This window comes from Panthera onca, chromosome A1 (genome assembly GCF_046562875.1).
Source record: "Panthera onca isolate mPanOnc1 chromosome A1, mPanOnc1 haplotype 2, whole genome shotgun sequence".
In the NCBI taxonomy this organism is placed as follows: domain Eukaryota; kingdom Metazoa; phylum Chordata; class Mammalia; order Carnivora; family Felidae; genus Panthera; species Panthera onca.
Window position 1 is genome coordinate 68,899,383 of NC_138339.1, and position 24,076 is coordinate 68,923,458.

A 24,076-nucleotide genomic window follows, 5' to 3' on the forward strand; every position below is an offset into this window, starting at 1 on the left:
TACCTATCTATATAATATTTCTGATTTTAAAAAAAATTTTTAACATTTTATTTATTTTTGAGACAGGGAGAGACAGAGCATGAACAGGGGAGGGTCAGAGAGAGGGAGACACAGAATCCGAAACAGGCTCCAGGCTCTGAGCTATCAGCACAGAGCCCGACACGGGACTCGAACTCATGGACCGCGAGATCATGACCTGAGCTGAAGTAGGCCGCCCAACCAACTGAGCCACCCAGGAGCCCCTAATATTTCTGATTTTTATAAGTATACATTCATAATACAATTTAACTTTATAATATGGGCTCTAAATATGTGTTGTCAGCAGCAAGAAGAAACTTTTGTAGACTTAACATTTATATTCTGATCATTTGTTTATTTTGTCTATAGGCTTTGTTTTTCATTTATCTGAATTATTATAAGCCTTTAAGTAAAATTCTAAATTTTAATTAGGCCTGTTAATTTTAGCCTGAGACCTATATATTGTAGCATTTGAGGATGACTATAGATGATTTAGCCAAAAATATGGTGACAGGATCTGGATGGCCATAAAGAGCATGAACCCATGTAATTATGTATTAAATGTAGCTTTTTTTAGAATGTATTACCCCTATTCTTCACAGAGCTAGAACAAATAATCCTAAATTTGTATGGAACCAGAAATGACCCCAAGCCAAAGCAATCTTGAAAAAGAAAACCAAAGCGGGGGCATCACAATCCCAGACTTCAAAGCTATACCACAAAGCTGTAATCGTCAAGACAGTATGGTACTGGCACAAGAACAGACACTCAGATCAATGGAACAGAATAGAGAACCCAGAAATGGACCCACAATCGTATGGCCAACTAATCTTTGACAAAGCAGGAAAGAATATCCAATGGAATAAAGACAGTCTCTTTAGCAAATGGTGCTGGGAAAACAGGACAGCGACATGCGGAAGAATGAACCTGGACCACTTTCTTACACCATGCACACAAACTCAAAATGGATGAAAGACCTAAATGTAAGACAGGAAGCCATCAAAATCCTCAAGGAGAAAGCAGGCAAAAACCTCTTTGATCTTGCCCGCAGCAACTTCTTACTCAACATGTCTCCGGAGGCAAGGGAAACAAAAGCAAAAATGAACTACTGGGACCTCATCAAAATAGGAAACTTCTGCACAGTGAAGGAAACAATCAGCACAACTAAAAGGCAACCAACAGAATGGGAGAAGATATTTGCAAATGACATATCAGATAAAGGGTTAGTATCCAAAATCTATAAAGAACTGCTCAGACTCAACACCCAAAAAACAAATAATCCAGTGAAGAAATGGGCAAAAGACATGAGTAGACACTTCTCCAAAGAAGACATCCAGATGGCCAACCGACACATGAAAGAATGCTCAACATCACTCATCATCAGGGAAATACAAATCAAAACCACAATGAGATACCACCTTACACCTGTCAGAGTGGCTAACATTAACAACTCAGGCAACAACAGATGTTGGCGAGGATGAGGAGAAAGAGGATCTCTTTTGCATTATTGGTGGGAATGCAAGCTGGTGCAGCCAATCTGGAAAACAGTATGGAGGTTCCTCAAAACATTAAAACTAGAACTACCCTACGACCCAGCAATTGTACTACTAGGTATTTATCCAAGTGATACAAGTGTGCTGTTTCGAAGGGACACATGCACCCCTGTGTTTATAGCAGCACTATCAATAATAGCCAAAGTATGGAAAGAGCCCAAATGTCTATCAATGGATGAATAGATAAGGAAGATGTGGTATATATATATATATATATATATATATATATATATATATATATATATATATATATATAGTAATGGAGTATTACTCAGCAGTCAAAAAGAATGAAATCTTGACAGTTGCAACTACATGGATGGAACTGGAGGGTATTATGCTAAGTGAAATTAGTCAGAGAAAGACAAATATCATATGACTTCACTCATATGAGGACTTTAAGAGACAAAACAGATGAACATAAGGGAAGAGCAACAAAAATAATATAAAAACAGGGAGTGGGACAAAACATAAGAGACTCTTAAATATGGAGAAAAAACAGGTTATTGGAGGGGTTGTGGGAGGGGGGATGTGCTAAATGGGTAAGGGGCATTAAGGAATCTACTCCTGAAATCATTGTTTCACTATATGCTAACTAATTTGGATGTAAATTAAAAAAAAAAAAAAAAGAATGTATTACCCCAAATGAGAGGTTAGTAGCTACTGATGAGGATGTCTGTAGAGGGTACATAAAGTCTTGCAAAATCTTAGAAACCACAGACCTCTTATACTTAGGCTTATACCACTGTCTTAGCCCAAGTCACTAGAAGGTAGAATATGAGAAGAGGATTAGAATTCTAATACTTTATGTAAGGTATGCAAGGTCAATTCACTAAAGGTGGAAAAAAAAGGGAAATGAGACAGGAAACCTTGATGCATTACCTCCTGGAGCACTAAATCGCATCTTGCCATAATGAGACACAGGAGAGACATGTCCATATTTGGCATATGGGACTTTTTAAGACTGCTTTCAAGGAGAAGCCACATCTCACAATAGTCCACAGAATGGAGAAATGAGGAGGGTTATTCATATCATCTGTTCCTTTTTGTCTAGCATTTTCCTTCATCAAGATTCACCCCGTAGGTGCTAACTTACCATACTTCCATCTTGTGTCACTCAGAAGGTGGCTACTCCAAATGTAGAAGAGGAGAGGCAGCTCAGTGTTTGGCCATGGAGATCATGCAGGCAGAAGTCAAGTGAATCTGAGACTCTGCACAATATTTATGGTCAAAACAGGCACTAATCATGGATACTTTATAAGCTTTGTGTGCTTGAATTTTGCGGAATGTTTTCAGACATCAGAATTTTCTTATCCCTAAACTCAACTCAGTATCAGTGTTTCACTAGTGACACTACTGTCTTAAAGATTTCCACTCACTTTCTAAATATTAACTCTAGTGGTCTCTTTGTCCTTAGTTTTGATTCCCTGCAGATGTATGTTTGGTCATCGTCTTATTCTACATTCTGTTCTTTGCTGTCTCAGTCTAGAATTGCTTGTTTGCATGGAACAGACACAACATCAAATTAACTTAGGCAAAAGGAAAATGTAAGGGAAGGATACAGGGTTGTCTGGTGGAACCTGAGAGCAGAAGGCATAGCCAGGTGTCATTCATTCATTCATTCATTCAGTACTTATTATGTTCTTTAATTGATACAAGAGATAAAATGGTCAACTTGACAGATGTAGTCTGCATCTATACTAGACTAGAAACATGAAAAAGATAGTGGCTCTGGCTATACATTAGTAAATAATCTAACAAACATTGATTGGGTGCTCCAATGGTGAGCAAGTAGCTTTCTGTTTTGGGGTGCTTTGTTGTCTTGAATGGCCTCTCAGCAAAAGCCACCTCTTGGCTCTACAAGACTCTAACATTTCTGTTCCGCTCTAACATCAACTAATTAAAGTATCAGGTAATTATTTAAAATCCCTGTAGAGAGGATTAGAGTGGCCTAACTTGATTCAGACAGGTGATGTGACCCAATCAGCTACAGTCAGGGAGGTAGGATCATATGATACTAATATAGAAGCTGGAACTACTGATTCAGTAGGGACTATAAGTAATGGACAAATTCTCAGAGAAGGAATTTATACCCCAAATTATACACATATTTGAATTCCATTGTAGTGCTCCCCTGAATCTCCTTTTATTATATTCACTGTCTCTTCTTTTCTTCTTGCCTCTAACTATGGAATTTGTCCAAAGATCTCCCTTGACTCTTTTTTTTTCCTCAGTACTCTTCCTCTTGAAATTTTGTGGCTTTGAATATCAGTGATAGTAGTTGAATCTGAAATCTTCATTTCCATATCCTATCCACTTCCTAATACCTGCCTCACAAGTCTGGATCATAGACCTCTCCACTTGGATGCCTCACAGGTAAATCATAATCAATTGTCCAGAACAGCACAGATCATCTACCCTTATTCCTCCAGCTTATTGTCCTAATGTCAGCTCTCTACTACTGATTGTGTAGGCTCAAAGCCTTGAGATTATCTTACCTCCACTCTCACAATTCTTCTCACATCCTATTAGTCATCAAGCCCTATTGGTTTAGCTTCCACGTAATCTTTCATATTCATTTACTCTTCCTCATTTGTATTGCCCAAACTGTAGTTCAGACCTTTTTTACTTCTTACCTACATTGTTGAAATAGTTGCTGAGTGGCTTCCCAACAGTGACTCCTCATTTAAAACTATTCAACATATGACTTTGAGTTTAGACATCCTAAAGTACAGTGTAATCTCATAATTCTTCTGCACAACAGTTCCTTTTTATTTATTAAATAAAACTTAAAAACCTGTGCGTAACGTAGAATTAGTGCCCACTGCAACTAAGAATATCATAAATAGCAATGCCATTTAAATAAAAATAAAATTTATTTCTCTGAATGTAGTCAGTCCAGAGCTGGTATGGTGATCTGGAACCTAGGTTCCATCCGTCTGCTCTGCCGCACATGGCTTACACATAAGGCCATCTCATGGGTTTATCGTGGCTGCTGAAGCTCCACTTATCACAGTCATGCTTCATGCAGCAGGATAAAGGGCAGAAGGGTCTGTTCCCCCTTTTTAGTAAACTTCCCAGAACTACTATCTGAATTTTACTTACATTTTACTGGCTGAAACATAGACACACAGGCATATCTAACTGCAAGAAAGAATCTTTTTGTAAGAAAATGAGAACAGACACCAATGTAGGAAGCTATAAATCTCTGCCACAGACCACCTTTCAATGCCATTTATGTTTGTCCTCAACCCAGAATTTCCATCTTCATTTCCTACCTTGATTTTAAGCATTCTGTCTGTTTATGCTGGGTTAAATTCTTTATTTTTTCTCTTTGTTCCCATTTGCAATAGTTAGGGTAAATTGGAAACAATTATAGAAAGAGGCCACTAATTTCAGTGGCTCAGGTAAGAGAGAAATGTATTTATCTGACATAAAAAGTCAGTGGGTCTAGGCTGACAGGACAGCCCTGCTTTTAGTGAGAAAACTCAGGACCCTCATTATCTCACAGGGTGTTGTACTCATCTGCCTAATCAAAGCTGATTCAGCGCTATATTTGTGTTCCAGTCCACCAGAGGGAAAAAAGGTATAATTCTAGAGAAAATGGTGTGCCTTCAAGTTAGAGGTGACCTGAAATTTGCATATATTACATTTGCTCACATCCCATTAGCTTGGCCATATGCCCACATCTAGCTGCCAGAAAGACTGGGAAATATAGAGTAGCTAGGTGATCATGTGCCAAAGAAAAGTCAGGTAAAGAATTTTGAAAGGACAGCTGCTATTCTGTCACATTCTAGTTCCTTTGTATTCAAGTTACAGTTTAAGTGCCATTTCTGCAAAGAAGCTTTTTCTGGATCTTTAACCCAAAACGGTAATGCTTATAACTAACAGTTATCCAGCACTTGATATATACTGGGAACCAGACTGCAATGATACTTTTCAAAATTCTACAAGATGTTTTCCTCATTTCCACAGATGAAAAATGATAGTTCACACAGATTAAGTGATTAAACCAAGATTACAGGACTAGGAATTTATTTCTACTTCTAAACTCTCACAGGATTTCATTTCCTTTTTTTTTTTTTTTTTAATGTTTATTTTTGAGAGGGGGGGAAGAGAGAGAGAGAGAGGGAGGGAGAGAATGCAAGTAGGGGAGGGGCAAAGAGACGGTGGAGGGGGGTGGAGACAGAGGATCCGAAGCAGTCTCTGCACTGACAACAGAGAGCCTGATGCAGGGCTCAAACTCACGAACTGTGAGATCATGAGCCAAAGTTGGATGCTTAACCGACTGAGCCACCCAGGTGCCCCTCCTTTATTTATTTTTCTTAGTACATCTTTTTGTTGCATCTCACTTCTTTCCCACATTGGGAACTTTCTGAGGCCAAGTCTGATTCCTCTTCTAGCCCTCACTGTATATAGCAAAATACTTTGTATGTAGGAGACTTCCCTTAAATATTTACTGAACAAATGAATTGTCAGCTAAAATAATTCTGAATTCACAGGTAACATAAATAGTTTAGGTAGGGTATTCATGCCAAGTATATTTTCTGTATATGTAAAATTAGAATGATCTTTATTTACTTCCTTTTGCATACGACTGCACTTATATACTTATAATAGATTACATTTATCTTTGAAGAAATTAGAATGTGGGAAGAAGTTGGAGTGTGGGAAGCTAAAGCATATTTTATTTTCAAATGCCTATATTTACTCTTTTCTTTTTTAAATTTATTTACTTAAATTTCAGTTGTTAACATACAATATAGTGTTGGTTTCAAGTATAGAACCCAGTGATTCATCACTTACATATAGTATGGGGATAGATAAATTAGAATAGTGTGTACCTGTTAAATATCAGGCCATGTACAAGGATTTTTTTAAATTATGGCATCAGGGGTGCCTGGGTTACTCAGTCGCTTAAGCATCTGACTTTGGTTTAGGTCGTGATCTCATGGTTTGTGAGTTTGAGCCCCACGTTGGGCTCTGTGCTGACAGCTCAGAGCCTGGAGCCTGCTTCAGATTCTGTGTCTCCTTCTCTCTCAGCCCCTCCCCACTTGTGCTGTGTCTCTCTCTGTCTCTCAAATAAAAATATAAAAAAATTTAAAAAAATAAAATTATGGCATCAGTTTGGGTGGACAAAATTATACAGGAAGTAATGGGAGATGTCAATCAATAAAGGAATTGTTGCATTTGTGTATATCCATATTACTGCATATTAGCATCATTTGAACTTGAGGCATGTCTAATAAATTTAATGAAGAAAGAATGCTACAGTGCTATATACATGGTTCCATTTATTTATTTATTTAAAAAAATTTTTTTTAATGTTTATTTATTTTTGAGACAGAGAGAGACAGAGCATGAACGGGGGAGGGTCAGAGAGAGAGGGAGACACAAAATCTGAAACAGGCTCCAGGCTCTGAGCCATCAGCACAGAGCCTGATGCGGGGCTCAAACCCACAGACCGCGAGATCATGACCTGAGCTGAAGTCAGACGCTTAACCGACTGAGCCACCCAGGCACCCCTGGTTCCATTTATTTAAATATAATTATTTATAGGTCTGTTTATGTTTGTGAACATTGAGAAAGGTATGCAAGGATACGCACTAAACCATTGATCTTGGCTATTTCTGATGGGTATGACTGGAGGCAGTAATGTTGGGAGTCTAAGTGTGTTAACTTTCTTTTTTTTTTTTTTTTTTTTTTTTTTTTAATTTATTTTTGGGACAGAGAGAGACAGAGCATGAACGGGGGAGGGGCAGAGAGAGAGGGAGACACAGAATCGGAAACAGGCTCCAGGCTCCGAGCCATCAGCCCAGAGCCTGACGCGGGGCTCGAACTCACGGACCGCGAGATCGTGACCTGGCTGAAGTCGGACGCTTAACCGACTGCGCCACCCAGGCGCCCCATAAGTGTGTTAACTTTCTTATGCATCCCTTCATGTTTGGTTTGTTATGAAAAGCACTGATATGTTCATATTTTAAAATATATAATTTCTAATGAAATTTATAAAAAATTAACTGCATAAAGGGGATACCTTCTTGAAATTCCCATAGCACTTAGTACACATGTGAAGATTAAAGCTATTTTGGAGTCTTCATGTGGATCAAAGATATGTCATCCTAGATGACTATTGAGAAAGAGTTTTCAGCCAACCTTCACTGTATTTATCTAAGCAGATTGTCTCCAAGGTGGAGAGTGAAATAGAGAACACAAAATCAAGAATGGGAGTTACTCATTTCAGAATGCCAATGCTACCAGAGTGCTAAACCTGAACTCTTTCTCTATTTTACTGTAAGCTCCTTGAAGGCAGGGCTTTTTATTCCATCGTTGTATCCCCACTTCCAAGATTAACAGGAGATGGTCACTAAATGCCTACTGAATGAATGACTGAATAAATGCACATTTTAGGATGGCAGTTAAAGAGTTGGTTATTTCATTAATTGTTCTTCACTGGGATATCTATATTTGGTTCTGGTTTATAGGACACCATGCCCTTACCTCTCCTCGTCCTGTGATCATAAGGCACTGTCTTTACTTTTACATATGTCTGTCTCCTGAAAAGGCCTGTGACCACAAAGCAACTATTTCACGAAATTCTGAACATGGTAGTTCTTGAAAAATGTGTTTTTTTTTTTCTTCCAGATCACTCCTTCTAATGTCATGACTCCAACAGTTATTTGGTCACACAACTAAAGAACTCATTGATTCTATCAGCTATTCATCATTTCTGATATCACTTTTGATCCCATGCTCATCTTAAATCTTATGGTATATCATTATAATCACTCTCCTCATTCTTTTGCATACACCCTCAACTTATTTTTCCCACTTCTCTTTGAAATGCTCATCTATTCTCTACGTACTCCCACAGGGGTTCCTTTTCATTGGCAAGACCTTAAATACCATATGTGTATTTAATGACTCAGTAATGACTCCAAAATTGATGTATCTCACCTGAAGTTTTCACCTGAAATTTGAACTCCTATGTCTGATTGCCTGTTCCATGTCCCCACCTGGATGGCTATGGTCATCTCGAACACGATATGTCCAGTATTGAATTTATTCTCTGCCCTCACCCCAAACCTGCTTCTCCAGCAATCTTCCCCATCTCAGAAAATTGCAGTTCCATCCTTCCAGTTATTCAGTTCAATCATGAATTCTTTTTTTTCCTCTCATGCCTAATTTCTAATTCTTCAGGCAGTCTTGCTGGAACTAATGTCAAAATATACCCATCATCCAAACTTTTCTCTTTACCGACATTGCTCTAATCTGATCTAAGCCACTGTTATCTCTCACCTAAGTATGCATGTGCCTCCTCCCTGGCTACCTCCCACCTTTCCACACCCCAGCTCTCAATATGACATTGGAATGATCCTATTAAAACTTAAGTTAAATCATGCCACTCCTCTAATCAAAACCCTGCAATAACTTCCCATCTCATCCAGAGTTAATCTGGCTACTTGTCACCTCTCTGACCTTACCACATACATCTTTCCTCCCTCACTCATTTTACCGCAGCCACAGTTGGACTGATTCCACTTGCATGGAGGGAATAAAGGTTTAGCTTAAATTGAACCTACACTGATATATGTGAGGAGATAAACTAGTCTTCAACATAACTGGAGCTGTGCTGAGTTTTACCTATGAAGAAGGCATATACCAACAAGACTTCTGGCAACCATTTCAGAAACTTTTTTTTTTTCAGAGACTACAAAATTCTTTGACATTATGAGAATTCTGTTTCTCAATCTAAGATCATGATTAGATCAGTCTAGGAGGTCTGTACACATATTTTCTTTTTATTTCACTGATTTCTATATGTGTGTATGAAACATTTTTATTAAGGTAAAGTACTTTTTTAAAAGAAAAGTGTTACACCCAGTCCCTGGTAGTCCCAAATTAAAATTTGGAACCGTTAGCTATAATTATTGATTTGTTTGGTTTAGGCCATCATTTTCAATCACAAAAGAATTCATCTTGAGATTCAACGAAACAAAAAATCCAAAAGAGAAGGAAGAATTGTTGGACCTAGCTAGAAAAAATATCCTCAGATGTAAGGTAATAGTATACTCTTTGATTACTTAATATATGGACTTTCTGTTCTAGTTGGTGAGTGGTTACATGTTCCAAAATACTGAAAGGAAAAATAAGAGATACTTTTTTAAAGTTATAAGTAAGCATAGTTAAAGATACTAATGCAAAATAAAGTTAAAGCTTATAGCCAAATAATTCAATGTCAAATAGATTTTTAGGTGGAGATTATCCATAAGTTAAAGGGAAATGTAGCTGTTGACACTTGACCAAGGGCTCGCCACAAAGTATGAAAGGCTGGAGAATAAATTTTTGATTATGAAAATTCCACTTTTTTCTAAAAAAAAGGTTGACTGAGATATGAAGTGTCCCAAAGAAGAAGATTTCCTAAACCTTCACTATACATGCCCAGAATACTCTATTCTTTCTGTGTAACAAACTATTCAGAATACTCTATTCTTTCTGTGTAACAAATTATTCACCTAACTTGTAGAAAAGAGATTCTTTAAGAGTGTGCCATTAATTTCCAGATTTTCAAACATATATCAAAACAGAACAAGAAGTGAAATAAGTCTTTGTTTTACTTTTCTTACATTAGATCCAGTTTGTTTGGAAGAAACTAATATACCTATGATTTTGCTTTAATACAAAAAAAATTCATGCAATAAAAGTTGCACAAAACTGAAGCATAAATTAAGCCATTTTTTTTTTGTGGTGGTGGTTGTTATTTCTCAGTTCACTGTTGCTCATATTTTTTAAAATTTTGAAAAAATTTGATTAGAAAAATAATGTACTTCATGCCAAGAGGTGCTAGCAGATACATTCATCTGTGAGCTTCTCTCCAATTGGCCAGCTGCTCCCCAGGGCAGTCCTAGGAGTGGGACCATTAAGAAAAGACTGGTCATCTTGGTATATATCTCATGTTCATTAATTTCAGTCCATTCACAGTGAAGTAGCCAGGGTTTTCCAGCAAACTGGCTTCAAACTACTTTCTGTCGAACTGCATTTGTTCAATATACTTTTCCTTCTAGAATTGGAGATGCTTTCTCTTGGTGGGGAAATGAGATAGAAGTAATCCTTAGAAAATACAGAATAAAAGAATTATTTCTAGCAAATAACCAGTGACATAACTGAGAATATTAGCAAACATTCCTTACATTTTAGCATTAATAACAATTTACAGAAAATGTCAAAAAGTAAAAATAAGAAAAGCAAAACAAAAACAAAAAGTTTTATACATCTCTGGTTGTAGAGCATAGCCTCCTAGAGTGACCTTCAGAGTATAATTAAATAAACACATAAATTTGTAAGAAGCTGTATATTTTGGTTTGCCTTTTTTCATGCTTTCCCATAACAGAGAAAACTGGGTCTCAAAACCTTGGGCTCTGGGAAGCATGTTCATCTTCCTACTGCATGGACGGAAGTAATATATCTGGCTCAATGCAAAGGAGAAATCCAAGATGGTATGTGCTCTAACTAAGCTCTTTTTAGTTACCTCAAGTGTTTTCTAGATTAGCAGAGAAGGTATAATTTGTGAACTTTAACATTTGAAAACTATGCAGGAGCCAAGGAAAATTTGCCTTTCTGTATCAAAATATCTGGTGATGTTTCATTAGGAAAGCTCCTTTTGTAATTTTGAATTCATGAATTTGTTCAACATTTTAATTACAAAAGTGTTTTAGAAACTTTTGCTCTGGCTAATTAAAAAGTAATATAAAATGTCATTTAGTGATTTTGAATTACAATAGGCACTATACTTTAGAGAAACTTGTTTTGGACTTTTATAGTTCTTACTCATAAGACGTTAGCCAAATGGTTGTTTGTTTTTCACTTATTTTAAACAGCCATTTTACTCATTACCTTTTCATTTATCACTTCTCATTTATATGTCTCCTTTTAAACCATCCTCCAACCAATCTAAAAAGGAAATTAAAAAACACTATTTTTAAGGAGGTAAAATTCCTCCTATCGTTATCCTAAATTTTATGTGTATGCCTTTTACAATGAGTTTTAAAGTGTTAACCATATGAGGTCAGAGAGTATTTTCCTATGTAAATTGGGTTTTGTAGTGCTATCCGGGACTTTTCAAGCAACAGGAAGAGTAAGAACAATTTTGTATTTAACCTACCTATATGGCACTTCATCACAGTGCTATCCACAGCCTGACCTATACTAAATTTTTAAATGATATTGAAGTAAACAACCCTAGCTTATCAGCAACCAGAAGCTGCTTGCTTTTCTTTGTCCATTAAACCTGTTTTGTTCAGGTATCCTTCAGTCACGTGATTCAGAAGACTGGTGCTTCCCAGCCTGGGCATCTGGGGGAGGTCATAGTTGATCTAAACTAATCATGGCCATTCTCTTTTGCTTCCAAGTGATTACATGACCTGATTAGGAGTGGTCACGTGACCTGGTCCTGACCAGAGATATAAAAAATAGGTCTATTTGGAGTACTTTTTGTTGAATTGCTTTTGAAAAAATATGCCTGGGGAGAAAGCACTTCTTCCCTTCTTATACCTTTTGATTCCTCTGTAAATGAGTTGGTAAGAAAATAATGCATGGAGCTTGTGTGGTCATCACAGTTAGCATGTATATCAGAGAAACTGGAAGGTGAAAGAAAAATACATACCCAGGGCAGTTAGATGAGCCAGCCCTACAGTATTTCCAACTACGATCTTGGGAAATAATGAACATACTTATTTTGAAGACACGTCTTTATATTTCCTGTTACACACAGTCAAAAGCTTTTTCACTCATCAAGATATTGAACTCCAAATAAAAAACCTAAGTATGAATTTGTCTTACCAGCTCCACAGCTGAAAACCCTCCACACCTGTCTTGTCTCTTGTCTGCCCCTCATTCTATAGTCCGTCCACTTTCCATGCAGCGGTGACCATTCCAAAGCTGAAATCATTTCTAGTGCCTTTTGATTACACTTAAAATAAGCCCCAACTACAAGGTTCGTTATGATCTGGCTCCTGGCTGCCTTCCCTACTTATTCATTCTGCTCCAGCTCTACTGTTCTCCTTCTTATTCCTTGGATGTGTCAGGGCTTTTTCTTCCTCAAGTCCCTGCATTTGCTGTTCTTTTCAGATATTTACATGACAGCTCTTCAAAATCTTTGTAATAATTTGAGGTGTAATTTCTCTGGGGCCTTAGCTTGATATTCTTCCTCACTCATCTCCCCTGGGTCTTACTTCCTCTGCCTTGATTTTCTAGTTTTTCACTCTTTATAGTACTTATCTTTAGCACTGTCTTCTGTTATCCAGTTCTGTCCCATTTCTCCACCATTATTTCTGTGGCCTGGCGATCTACTTTGTGTTGGCTGGAACAGCTGGAGCTCCTTGGGCGTTTCTCTGTCTCTCTTCTATCTCTATCTCTGTAGTCTCTCTAGCTTAGTGACTTCTGAGTAATTAAGACTTCCTACATGGCTGCTTAGGGTTCAAAAGCTAGCATCTTGAGAAAGAGATCGGAGTGGCAGCTGTATTGCCTTTTCTGATCTCGGTTTGAATATCATGCAGTGTCACTTCTGCTGCATTCTATTGGTTGAAGCAGTCACAAGACCTACTCAGGTTCAATAAATGAAATAAAAGGGGTGAAAAGGGGAAAGGGGTGTAGACTTCAACTCTTGATGGGAGGGGTGTCAAAGAATTTGTAAATATTTTAAAACCACAATCTGGCTTTGGTGACAGCAAATAGTTAATTGTAAGACTTAATTGTAGCATGCAAACAGCATTACTTATGAATTATGATGTTTCCACCTTTTAATATTTCAGAAGCTTTAAATATGCTTTATGCTTCCCTGGACCATGCTTCCTTTGATTATGATCATCTGCCTGCGTTATTTTTTGTTGCGGAATCAGTTTTATATAGACTCTGTTGTGATGCATTCCAAAAGGCATACTTATATTCAATTGAAATAAAGCTGGCAAAGGTATGTTTTAAAATATTTTTAATGTGTTTTAATTGCTACACATACTGCATGAGGTCACATGACACCTGTTTTAGGACCTAAACAGGCCATTTGGTTTCATTATGGAATATTCTTTTGTTTGTTAATTTATTTTAATCTTTTCTAAATGTGGATAATACATTATTACTTGATATCCAAATGGAGATAGTTTGAGGACATATAAGTTCACCAACTATGTAAGAAAATAATAATTAAAATCAAGTTTAATTTATGTCTAAATATATATAGCATTTTTCCTTTCTATTTTAAGAATTTTTAAATACCTCTTTCCATTTTAAAATGTTGACAACCTTAAATAGTTGCCCAATTTGAGAAGGTGAATTGTTCTCTCAGTATTCTGTGTCATTTAGAGCCATCAGATGGGAAACTATCTTCATGTGGTTCATGTTTCATAAGGTCCTGGATGTCATACGGGTCTACTCCCTGTGATGATGCTGGTTGCCTGCTGTAAAATTTATTAGTCAAAAACACTTAGCTTAACTGGTAGTTTTATTGCAAAGAAGATAAAAACTAGGAGAAAAAATTATTTTTTTTAATTTTTGAAGTTTATTTATTATTGAGAGACAGAGAAAGACAGAACATGAGCATAGGAGGGGCAGACACAGAATCTGAAGCAGGATCCAGGCTCTGAGCTGTCAGCACAGAGCCTGATGTGGGGCTCGAACTCACCGGCTGTGAGATCATGACCTGAGCCATAGTCGGACGCTTAACCGACTAAGCCACCCTGGCGCCCCTGGGAGAAAAAATTCTTAATAAATACATACTCTTAAAATATGACATTTTAAGAATTACTTGCAAAAATTATTATTACTTATTGCAAAAATAATTTCTTATTCAGTTTTGACTGTGAACTGTAGAAATCAACCATGAAAATATTAATGAATTAGCCAGGGCATTTTTGGAAGATATGATGTTTCAGTCCTTAGAAATCAAGCCTAGATCCTCTCAGACATGTTTGGGGGTAAAAGACTTAAAGAGACCAGGCGAGATTCAGAGAACACATAATAGAAATTGGATGTGCAAAGAATCGAAGCTTTGCATAGAAGGGCTGGGAGAAGAGAGACAAGATTTTACCAATGGCTGTCTTTGGGTGGTAATATTATGATGACTTTATCTTCTTTCTTTTTCCTCTGTTCCCAAAACTGTCCATTATGGAGATATAGAAAAGATTATATAATTATTGAAGAGATTTAAAAAGATATCTAAATCTGTACATATTTTATAATGGAAAAAGAATGGAAGGAGAAACATAGAGCAAGTCTGGCTTTTCTTCCTTTTTCTTCTCATCCCCTTTAGGGACATATTCTGTTCGTTGCCTTTTATATTTCTGGTAGCAATAAATGACTATAAAATAAAGTTTTAGCCATTGTACAAATTGCTTATAATTTATATATACTATGTCATTTAATTTTAAAAAAGATTCCTATATCTTCTCATCTGACAGTTTAGACAATTTGCACAGGTTCATAAAGCAGCTGTGAACACTTGCACAGAACTTGAACAATGATCAGCACTTCAGATGTATTAGACATATTAACTTATTTAATCTTTAAAACTATTTTAGAAGATAGATGCTATTGTTAGCCATTATTTTACAGACTGTGGCATAGAGAGTCTAAGTGAATTATTCAAGGTCTCAGCAGAGAAGGTTTTGAACCCCAGAGTCCATTGGAGTGTCAGTCATAATGCTATACACTTACCTTGCCTCTCAGATTTGCTAATTTTAAAGCTTACTCCTTATTCTTCTAGATAATATAAATGAGATAGTGGAAATGCGCATGCTCCATAAATACCTTTGATTTCAGGCAAGAAGCCATTTCAGATATATTCCTCTCCCTTTGTAGAATTTTCATTATATATCTGACAGTCAGTTGGAAACCTCTCTTTTGATCTCTTCTCTTTGACAGTATGCTATACTGAAAGGTATTGCCAGGAAAGTATCACCCACCTTCATATGCACCATTTTATTGTTCAGTAATATTTGGCCCAGTGTTGGGAAGTACCAGAAATATTTGATGCCATAATATTATTTGCTTTCAGATTTTGTGTGCATTCTTTCCTTGTTATTCATCTATGTGTGTAGAATCATCTGAAGTATCAAAGTCTACCACTGAAGTGTGGAGAATAACATATAAGGAACAATAGTTTAATATAGTTTAGACATAAATATAAAGTGTTCTTCAACCTTCTATAAAAAACATGGAACACATAACCAACTATTAAAATATAACACATAATAAATATTATTCAGTATTCCTATTTTGTAGTTAGATAACAGAATCAGAGTAATGAAGAGAAGAAGTGATGGAAAGAGAAGGAAAGAAGGGGAATAAAGAATAAAGGAAGGAAAGATGGGAGGGCTAGGAATGAGAAAAATGACAAGCAGAGAGATTCAGCCTAGGAGGCAAAGTTCAAGCTGTCAAGCTACAGAAAGAATATGTACACAAATGAGACATGAGGAAAGATGCACAGAAGGTCCCAGAATATTCTAGATGTATAGAAAGGCAGATTTTTAAATAAAAATTTAGCCTTTCATAATATTATAGATGAAAGCTTTTCAAATCATTTTGCCAAGCATAGTTATTACTAGGGATAGCCCAGGGTCAGGTGAAACTCATGACCAAATTGGGGTATAATACAGTGATTATTCAAACTGATCTGTTTTTCATGAATTTTTCGATTTTCTCCAACATGAAATTTTTGAACATTAATTTTCCTTTCAATATCCATCTCTAATTCCTTGCAAATTATTCTCCTTCTTATTATTTTTTCATTCAATGTCTATAACAATAGGTATTTTGATTTTAATACTGCCACTTAGAATGCTGCAATATTCTTTTAAATGATTTGACAGTTTCCACTTCACATCTAACTTCAATCTCTTAGAGAAGTACAGTACTATATCAAAGTGGTCTATATGAAGAGATTCCTTGGGTATGCTTTATACACATTTTCTTTTTATTTCTTTAAGTCTATAGATGGTGCATATTCATAATTTATAGATACATATATAAATACTGATGGTGCATTCTCAGAATTTATTTTATCAATAGAATTTTGTGATAAAAGTATTTGGAAATCACAGCTGTAACAGAAAGTTCATGACTTTTGGTGCAACACATAGTCTTGGGTTCAAAACCCAGTGTTGCCACTTACTTGTTAAATTGTCTTGGTTGAATCACTGCCACTGGGTAGATTCATCCTTTTTACTTTATTTTTATTTTTTTACATGTGGATCTGACACTAGCCTGCATCACTATTAAGAGGATTTGATTTGGACTATCTATATCTTGACAGTGATACTGTTTTATTTGTTTTTTTCCCCCAAATCTTTTGATTTAGCAGTTAACGAATTTGTGTTCCTTTTATTTCTATCGTTTGTGGGGGTTTTCTCTCATTTTCTGTGAAAACTTGCATATCATATATTTTTGCAGATATTCCATTTTCCATATTCAATGTCAAACAAACTTGCTCTACAGGAAACTTGATGGAGGTAAGAGGGCAGTGTTTATTCATCAGTGACTTTTTCTTCATAGGGGAATTGGGATCTTAGTGTAGCATAGTATGCACCAGCAGAACATTTCTCAAAATTATCTAAAGAAATGTGTTTAAAACTGTTTTGGCTGAGACTCATGGGAAGAAATGTCTTCTGCATTGCAATCCAGCACACACGTAATACTCACTGATTTATATACTGAACTGTGCAATGTACTATGATATTTTCTCTTCTCTTCTATTTTGTTTAAAAATCCCCTCTCAGTTGATTTCATGACTCAGTTAAGGGGCATGACTTGTGATTTGAAAAATACTGTTCTATAGGACATAGAACAGAATAGCAGTCGGTACTGGTCATTATATATAATGTAGAGACGATTTATAAAAGGTTTTTGGCTGAACCAGTCTTTCAATCTTGATATAAATGTCTTAAAGTTATTTCAAAAGCACATAATCTCAAGTGAGTCTGAAATTGTTTCATCAAAGCAAATGTAACAATAAAATGGTTTATTTTCCTCATAGTTTTTACACATTTATTGATGCAGCACAAAAATACTTTTTTCTTTTTCTTTTGACAGATTGGCTATTTGGTCTTTTTACGACTTTTTATATATTTCCTGCATGGTCACCTAGGAACTTTTAAACAACATTTACTTAGGCTTCAACCATATTTATACGGTAGACTATCTTTTATTTTCTACACTTAATAAATGTTTTATGTTATAGTTTGAGAAGCTCAGACTATCACTATAAAGAACATAAGCTGTATTTTATTCTTCATGAAAGATAATAGGTACAGTATTGCAGAACACAGCTTCTGGGCCAGATTGCATGGGTTTTAACTTTCCTACTTAAATACATGACCTTGTCTGTGACTCAGTTTCCTCATCTGTAATCATGTCTACCTTTCCAGATTTCAAGAAAGTTAATTTTATATTTTAGTAAGGTAATATTGGTGGCAATGTAGATGCTGAACTGGAGTAAAGAGAGAGTGGATACAGGACATCAGTTAGCTATGGCATTAGTTGGGCAGGAGATGTTAAAGATTATGAACTTTGAAAATGGGAATGAGGGGCGCCTGGGTGGCGCAGTCGGTTAAGCGTCCGACTTCAGCCAGGTCACGATCTCGCGGTCCGTGAGTTCGAGCCCCGCGTCAGGCTCTGGGCTGATGGCTCGGAGCCTGGAGCCTGTTTCCGATTCTGTGTCTCCCTGTCTCTGCCCCTCCCCCGTTCATGCTCTGTCTCTCTCTGTCCCAAAAATAAATAAAAAACGTTGGGAAAAAATTTAGAAAATGGGAATGAAATAGAGTAAAATTGTTTTGGAAAATATTTAGGAAAAAAAGACAGTGGGTTGGGTGATCAATTGGATCCAGACTGTATATAAGGGAAAATGAGAAATTCAGGAGGAATCTTAAATTTTACATATTGACAGAGTCAAGATAATGGTATTCTAAACTGAAAAACATCTGGAGAAACACTGGACATATTGAATTTTAAAGGTCACTCAGGTGTATATACCCAGTGAGCAGTTGGAAATATAGACTTGGAACAAGGGAAATAAACGAAATCTGGAATTCACTTATTTCTTGGATATTAACGTACATGATTTGACAGTCATCCATGTTAACAAGGCTGAAATAACCTGGGGGGTGGGAGGTGGGTGGTAGTGGGAAATTAATTCTAGGAATAGGCTTGGGGAACATAAACATTTAATAAGTTATTGGGGTGACATATGTTAATGAAGGGAAATAAGAGGGAGTGATGACATAGAAATCCAAAGAGGGGAGGTTCAAGAAGATCAACATTATGAAGAGCTATTGAAGTATTAAATGGTAGGAGGTCTGAAAGTTGATGGCTTTCTGTAAGCATAAAGTCACTGTTGATCTTGGGAGCATTCCCAGTGGAGAGGTGGAAGCAAAATTCAGATTGCAGGTAAATAAAGAGTGAAGGGAAAGTTTAAGCATGAGACAGAGATAGTGAACTATTACAAAAAGTTAGCTATAAAAGAAAGAGAAATATGTCAATAGTTTGGATGAAAAAACAAGGTCAAAAGACAGTTTCACTTCTTCCTTTCCAATTTGGATGCCTCTTATAAATATGATGTTAACTGTGGCCTTGTCATATGTGGCCTTTATTATGTTGAGTTACATTCCCTCTATACTGGCTTTGTTGAGAGTTTTTAAAATCATAAATAGATGTTGAATTTCGTCCAATGATTTTTCTGCATTTATTGAGATGATCATATGATTTTTAGCCTTCATTTTGTTACCCTGGTGTATCACTTTGACTGATCTGAGGATGTTGTACCATCTTTGTATCTCTGGAATAAATCCTACTTGATCATGGTGTATGATCCTTTTAATATATTGATGAATTTGATTTGCTAATTTTTTTTTGAGAATTTGTGGATATATGTTCATCATGGATATTGGCCTGTCATTTTCTTTTCTTGTGGCATCCTTGTCTGATTTTGGTAGGGTAATGTTGGCCTTGTAAAATGAGTTTAGAAGAGTTCCTTTCTCTTCTATGTGTTTTGGAAGAGTTTGAGAAGGATTTGTATTCTTTTTAAATATTTGATAGAATTCATCAGTGAAGCTGTCTGGTCTTTGTTGGGAGGTTTTTGATTACTGATTCAATTTCCTTGTCAATAATCACTTTGTTTATATTTTCTCTTTCATCTTGATTCAATCTTGGTAAGTTATATGGTCATAGGAATTTATCCATCTCTCCTACCTTATCTAACTTGCTGGTATATAATTGTTCATAGTAGTCTCTTAGGATCCTTTGCATTTCTATAGTAGCATCTACTTTTAGTTCTGATTTTACTTATTTGAGTCCTCTTTTTTTTTCCTTGGTGAGTCTTATCAATTTATCTTTTCAAAAAACTTAAAAAAATTTTTTTTATTTTATAATTTAACTTTATTTTTAAAAATTTACATTCAAATTAGTTAGCATATAGTGAAACAAAGATTTCAGGAGTAGATTCCTTAATGCCCCTTACCCATTTAGCCCATCACCCCTCCAGCAACCCTAAGTTTGTTCTCCATATTTATGAGTCTCTTATGTTTTGTCCCCCTCCCTGTTTTTATATTATTTTTGTTTCCCTTCCCTTATGTTCATCTGTTTTGTCTCTTAAAGTCCTCATATGAGTGAAGTCATATGATTTTTGTCTTTCTCTGACTAATTTCACTTAGCATAATACCCTCCAGTTCCATCCACGTAGTTGCAAATGGCAAGATTTCATTCTTTTTGATTGCCAAGTAATACTCCATTGTATATACACACCACATTTTCTTTATCCATTCATCCATCGATGGACATTTGGGCTCTTTCCATACTTTGGCTATTTTTGATAGTGCTGCTATAAACATAGGGGTGCATGTGTCCCTTCCAAACAGCACACCTGTATCCCGTGGATAAATGCCTAGTAGTGCAATTGCTGGGTTTTAGGGTAGTTCTAGTTTTAGTTTTCTGAGGAACCTCCATACTGTTTTCCAGATTGGCTGCACCAGCTTGCATTCCCACCAACAATGCAAAAGAGATCCTCTTTCTCCTCATCCTCGCCTACATCTGTTGTTGCCTGAATTGTTCATGTTAACCATTCTGACAGGTGTAAGGTGGTATCTCATTGTGGTTTTGATTTGTATTTCCCTGATGATGAGTGATGTTGAGCATTTTTTCACGTGTCGGTTGGCCATCTGGATGTCTTCTTTGGAGAAGTGTCTACTCATGTCGTTTGCCCATTTCTTCACTGGATTATTTGTTTTTTGGGTGTTGAGTCTGAGCAGTTCTTTATAGATTTTGGATACTGACCCTTTATCTGATATGTCATTTGCAAATATCTTCTCCCATTCTGTCGGTTGCCTTTTAGTTTTGCTGATTGTTTCCTTCGCAGTGCAGAAGCTCTTTATTTTGATGAGGTCCCAGTAGTTGATTTTTGCTTTTATTTCCCTTGCCTCTGGAGACGTGTTGAATAAGAAATTGCTGCGGGCAAAATCAAAGAGGTTTTTGCCTGCTTTCTCCTCGAGGATTTTGATGGCTTCCTGTCTTACATTGAGGTCTTTCATGCATTTTGAGTTTGTGTGCATGGTGTAAGAAAGTGGTCCAGGTTCATTCTTCTGCATGTCGCTGTCCAGTTTTCCCAGCACCGCTTGCTGAAGAGACTGTCTTTATTCCATTGGATATTCTTTCCTGCTTTGTCAAAGATTAGTTGGCCATACGTTTGTGGGTCCATTTCTGGGTTCTCTATTCTGTTCCATTGATCTGAGTGTCTGTTCTTATGCCAGTCCCATACTGTCTTGATGATTACAGCTTTGTGGTATAGCTTGAAGTCCGGGATTGTGATGCCCCCTGCTTTGGTTTTCTTTTTTAAAATTTTAAATAAACTTTTTAGTTTAAGTGGATTGAATTTAAAATAAAGTCAAGGGCGCCTGGGTGGCTTAGTCGGTTGAGCGTCCGGCTTCAGCTCGGGTCATGATCTCACGGTTTGTGAGTTCGAGCCCCGCGTGGGGCTCTGTGCTGACAGCTCAGAGCCTGGAGCCAGTTTCCGATTCTGTGTCTCCCTCTCTCTCTCTGCTCTTCCCCTGCTCGTGCTCGCTCTCTCTCAAAACTAAACATTAAAAAAAAAAAATTAAAAAAAAATAAAATAAAGTCAAAAGTGGAAAAGACTAGTATGTTGTAGGGTAAGAGATTAAGAGACTCGAGATACAAGAAAGGGGATATTTGTGGAAAAAGTCATGGAGGAGGGAATAGAAGGTAATGGTGAAAGTGCTTTGGACAGTGACCAGTATGCACCACTACTACCAATTTGGACAGGGCATAAAACCAAGGTAAGATTGTAGACTAGCAGAGCAAGAATTCCTGGCTAGAGTGCCACTTGTTTTGATTTCTTCATACATTATAAATCCTCTTTCAACTCCTCACTGTGTTCAGCATAGTGACTCAACAAATAATCAGATGATGGTGGCAAATAAATTTTGAAAAATCATTTGCATAAAATGTCAATTTATCACATTAGCTTGTTCTTGTAGATATATCCTGAGAAAACCAACATCTTTGTTCCATATAGGATAAAAGCCCCAGATTTTGCCCGGCTCTCAAATACTGTTAAGTAGAGCCTTACATATGCTACATCTTTGTCTTCAACAATAGAATGATTCCTACCTGGGGCCATTAGCAACTGCTTCCTATTTATGTAGCCACCCAGTAGAAGAGTAGTTATTACTAATTTTTCCACTCTCAGTAGATTGAAACTCAAAAATTGTCCAGAAGTTTATAAAAAGAACAGCATAAATATGGTTCTGTTAAATACCAACATAGTGTTATGTTAAATGATAATAGTTTTTGCCGTATTTAAAATATATTTTCTAAGAAATCAACAACAATAACATCTTGAAAAGAAATAAAACGAGAACGTAGGGTTAAAAGCAATGACTTGGTTTGTTTGTAGGATTACAGTTTCAAAGTATCCATTATGAATAGAGTATATGTTATAAATGTATTTATTTTCACCTGGAAATTTCAAAGCATTGTTGTACAGTAACTGTACTTAATTAGGTGTTCAACCATTATACCAATTGCTGTTCTGAATTATAAACTGTTATGTATTAATTATTTACCTTGCAGTTTTCTATTATACCACCAGGGGTCATACATAACATTAGAAATCTTGAGGAGATTCGGAAATAGATAGCAGTTTCATCATCTACATACTAAGTTTCATTATATTTTAGTAACTGAAACAAAATGAAACATAATGCAATATATTAATGACATAATTATCACAAATTATTTTTCTTACAATAGCACTTTCTTTCTCTGGAGGGTCATATTACAAGTATCCAAACATCTTGTCAAATATGCAATTCATTCTGAAAACCATGGAAATAATATGTAAAAGAGAACTCCCTTCTGGATCAATTTTTAACCCTGTCGAAAACAAGAAAAGCTATAAGAACATAGATTCGGATATGGTGAGTATATCCTAGTGTGTAATGAATCAGATAGCATATGATGAAATAATTGTGCGTGCCAATACAGTAACATTGCAGAAGATGAGTTTAGCTGGAGGTGGGGCCGGGGAGAGGAATGAACAGCAAAAACACTAAACCAAATGCACATTTCCTGGACAGGGGAAATGTAGTTAATAAGATTAGTAGGCATCAATATGCAGCACCACTACTTTAAATAGAGTAGTGTCATAATGCCTTTTTCCTTATAGATTCCATCTCAGCAATTTAATTGGAAATTGCACCCCAATTTAGATTAACTTATAATGAGGATTTTAAGATATTACATTTACATTAAAAGGAAAGTACATAAAGTACAAGCTATTAATGAGAGCATATGTAGTATTTTATGCTGCCGTAATTCATATGTAATAACATTTAAAGTGCTATTTAAATCAATTGAAATGTTTTTAAGTGGTTCAAAATTGAGGAAATAAAATAATTCCTATGAAAATATGAAAAATTTTCTTTTAATTTCTAACTCAGATATTAGTGATTAACATTAGAGAAAACTATCCCAATCATATAATTGCTTGGTCTGTAATAAACTATGTATTATGCCAACAGAACTACAGTGAACCATATAATTTGTTCATATATGTTATAGGCTGATGTACGTCAAAAGACAAACTTCAATCTCTGGGGCTCATAATATATTTCCCTTTCTCACATATACTCCAAAAGAAAGCAGTGAACACTTTAAAACCTTGATTCTTTTGTTATTTTATTTTTTGTTGTATAGACTTATTATTGCATAGTTTACAAGCAGAAAATTTGTTTTTCTAATAATTTCTTAAAAAGGAAAAAATATGTTTAACATAAGAGAAGTTGAAACCACTAAAAATTTTTGAGAAAGATTATTTTTTCAAATAGTTATGAGTTGCCTTACAATTTTCCCATGCTTCCCTTGGGCCCTTTCTAAATTTTTGTTTGTTTGTATTTGTTTTTGTTTCTTAAGAGAGTAAAGTTTGTTTGTTTATTTATTTAGAGTGTGTATGT

The 24,076-nt window shown here is 36.0% G+C and overlaps 1 protein-coding gene across 8 annotated transcripts in view; it reads left to right on the plus strand.

Moving 5' to 3' along the window:
- The window catches only part of TMEM232 (transmembrane protein 232), a 213,665-nt gene that overhangs the window by 25,741 nt on the left and 163,848 nt on the right, over positions 1–24,076 (plus strand). For 6 of the 8 annotated variants that reach the window (XM_060635220.3, XM_060635217.3, XM_060635221.3 and 3 more), the window contains 5 exons: positions 9,518–9,629; positions 10,960–11,065; positions 13,379–13,536; positions 17,649–17,748; positions 22,875–23,041. In XM_060635220.3, coding sequence (XP_060491203.1) covers positions 9,518–9,629; positions 10,960–11,065; positions 13,379–13,536; positions 17,649–17,748; positions 22,875–23,041 — 643 coding nt within the window. The remainder of the gene's footprint in view (positions 1–9,517; positions 9,630–10,959; positions 11,066–13,378; positions 13,537–17,648; positions 17,749–22,874; positions 23,042–24,076) is intronic. The other 2 variants (XM_060635225.3, XM_060635229.2) reach the window with 2 other exon arrangements.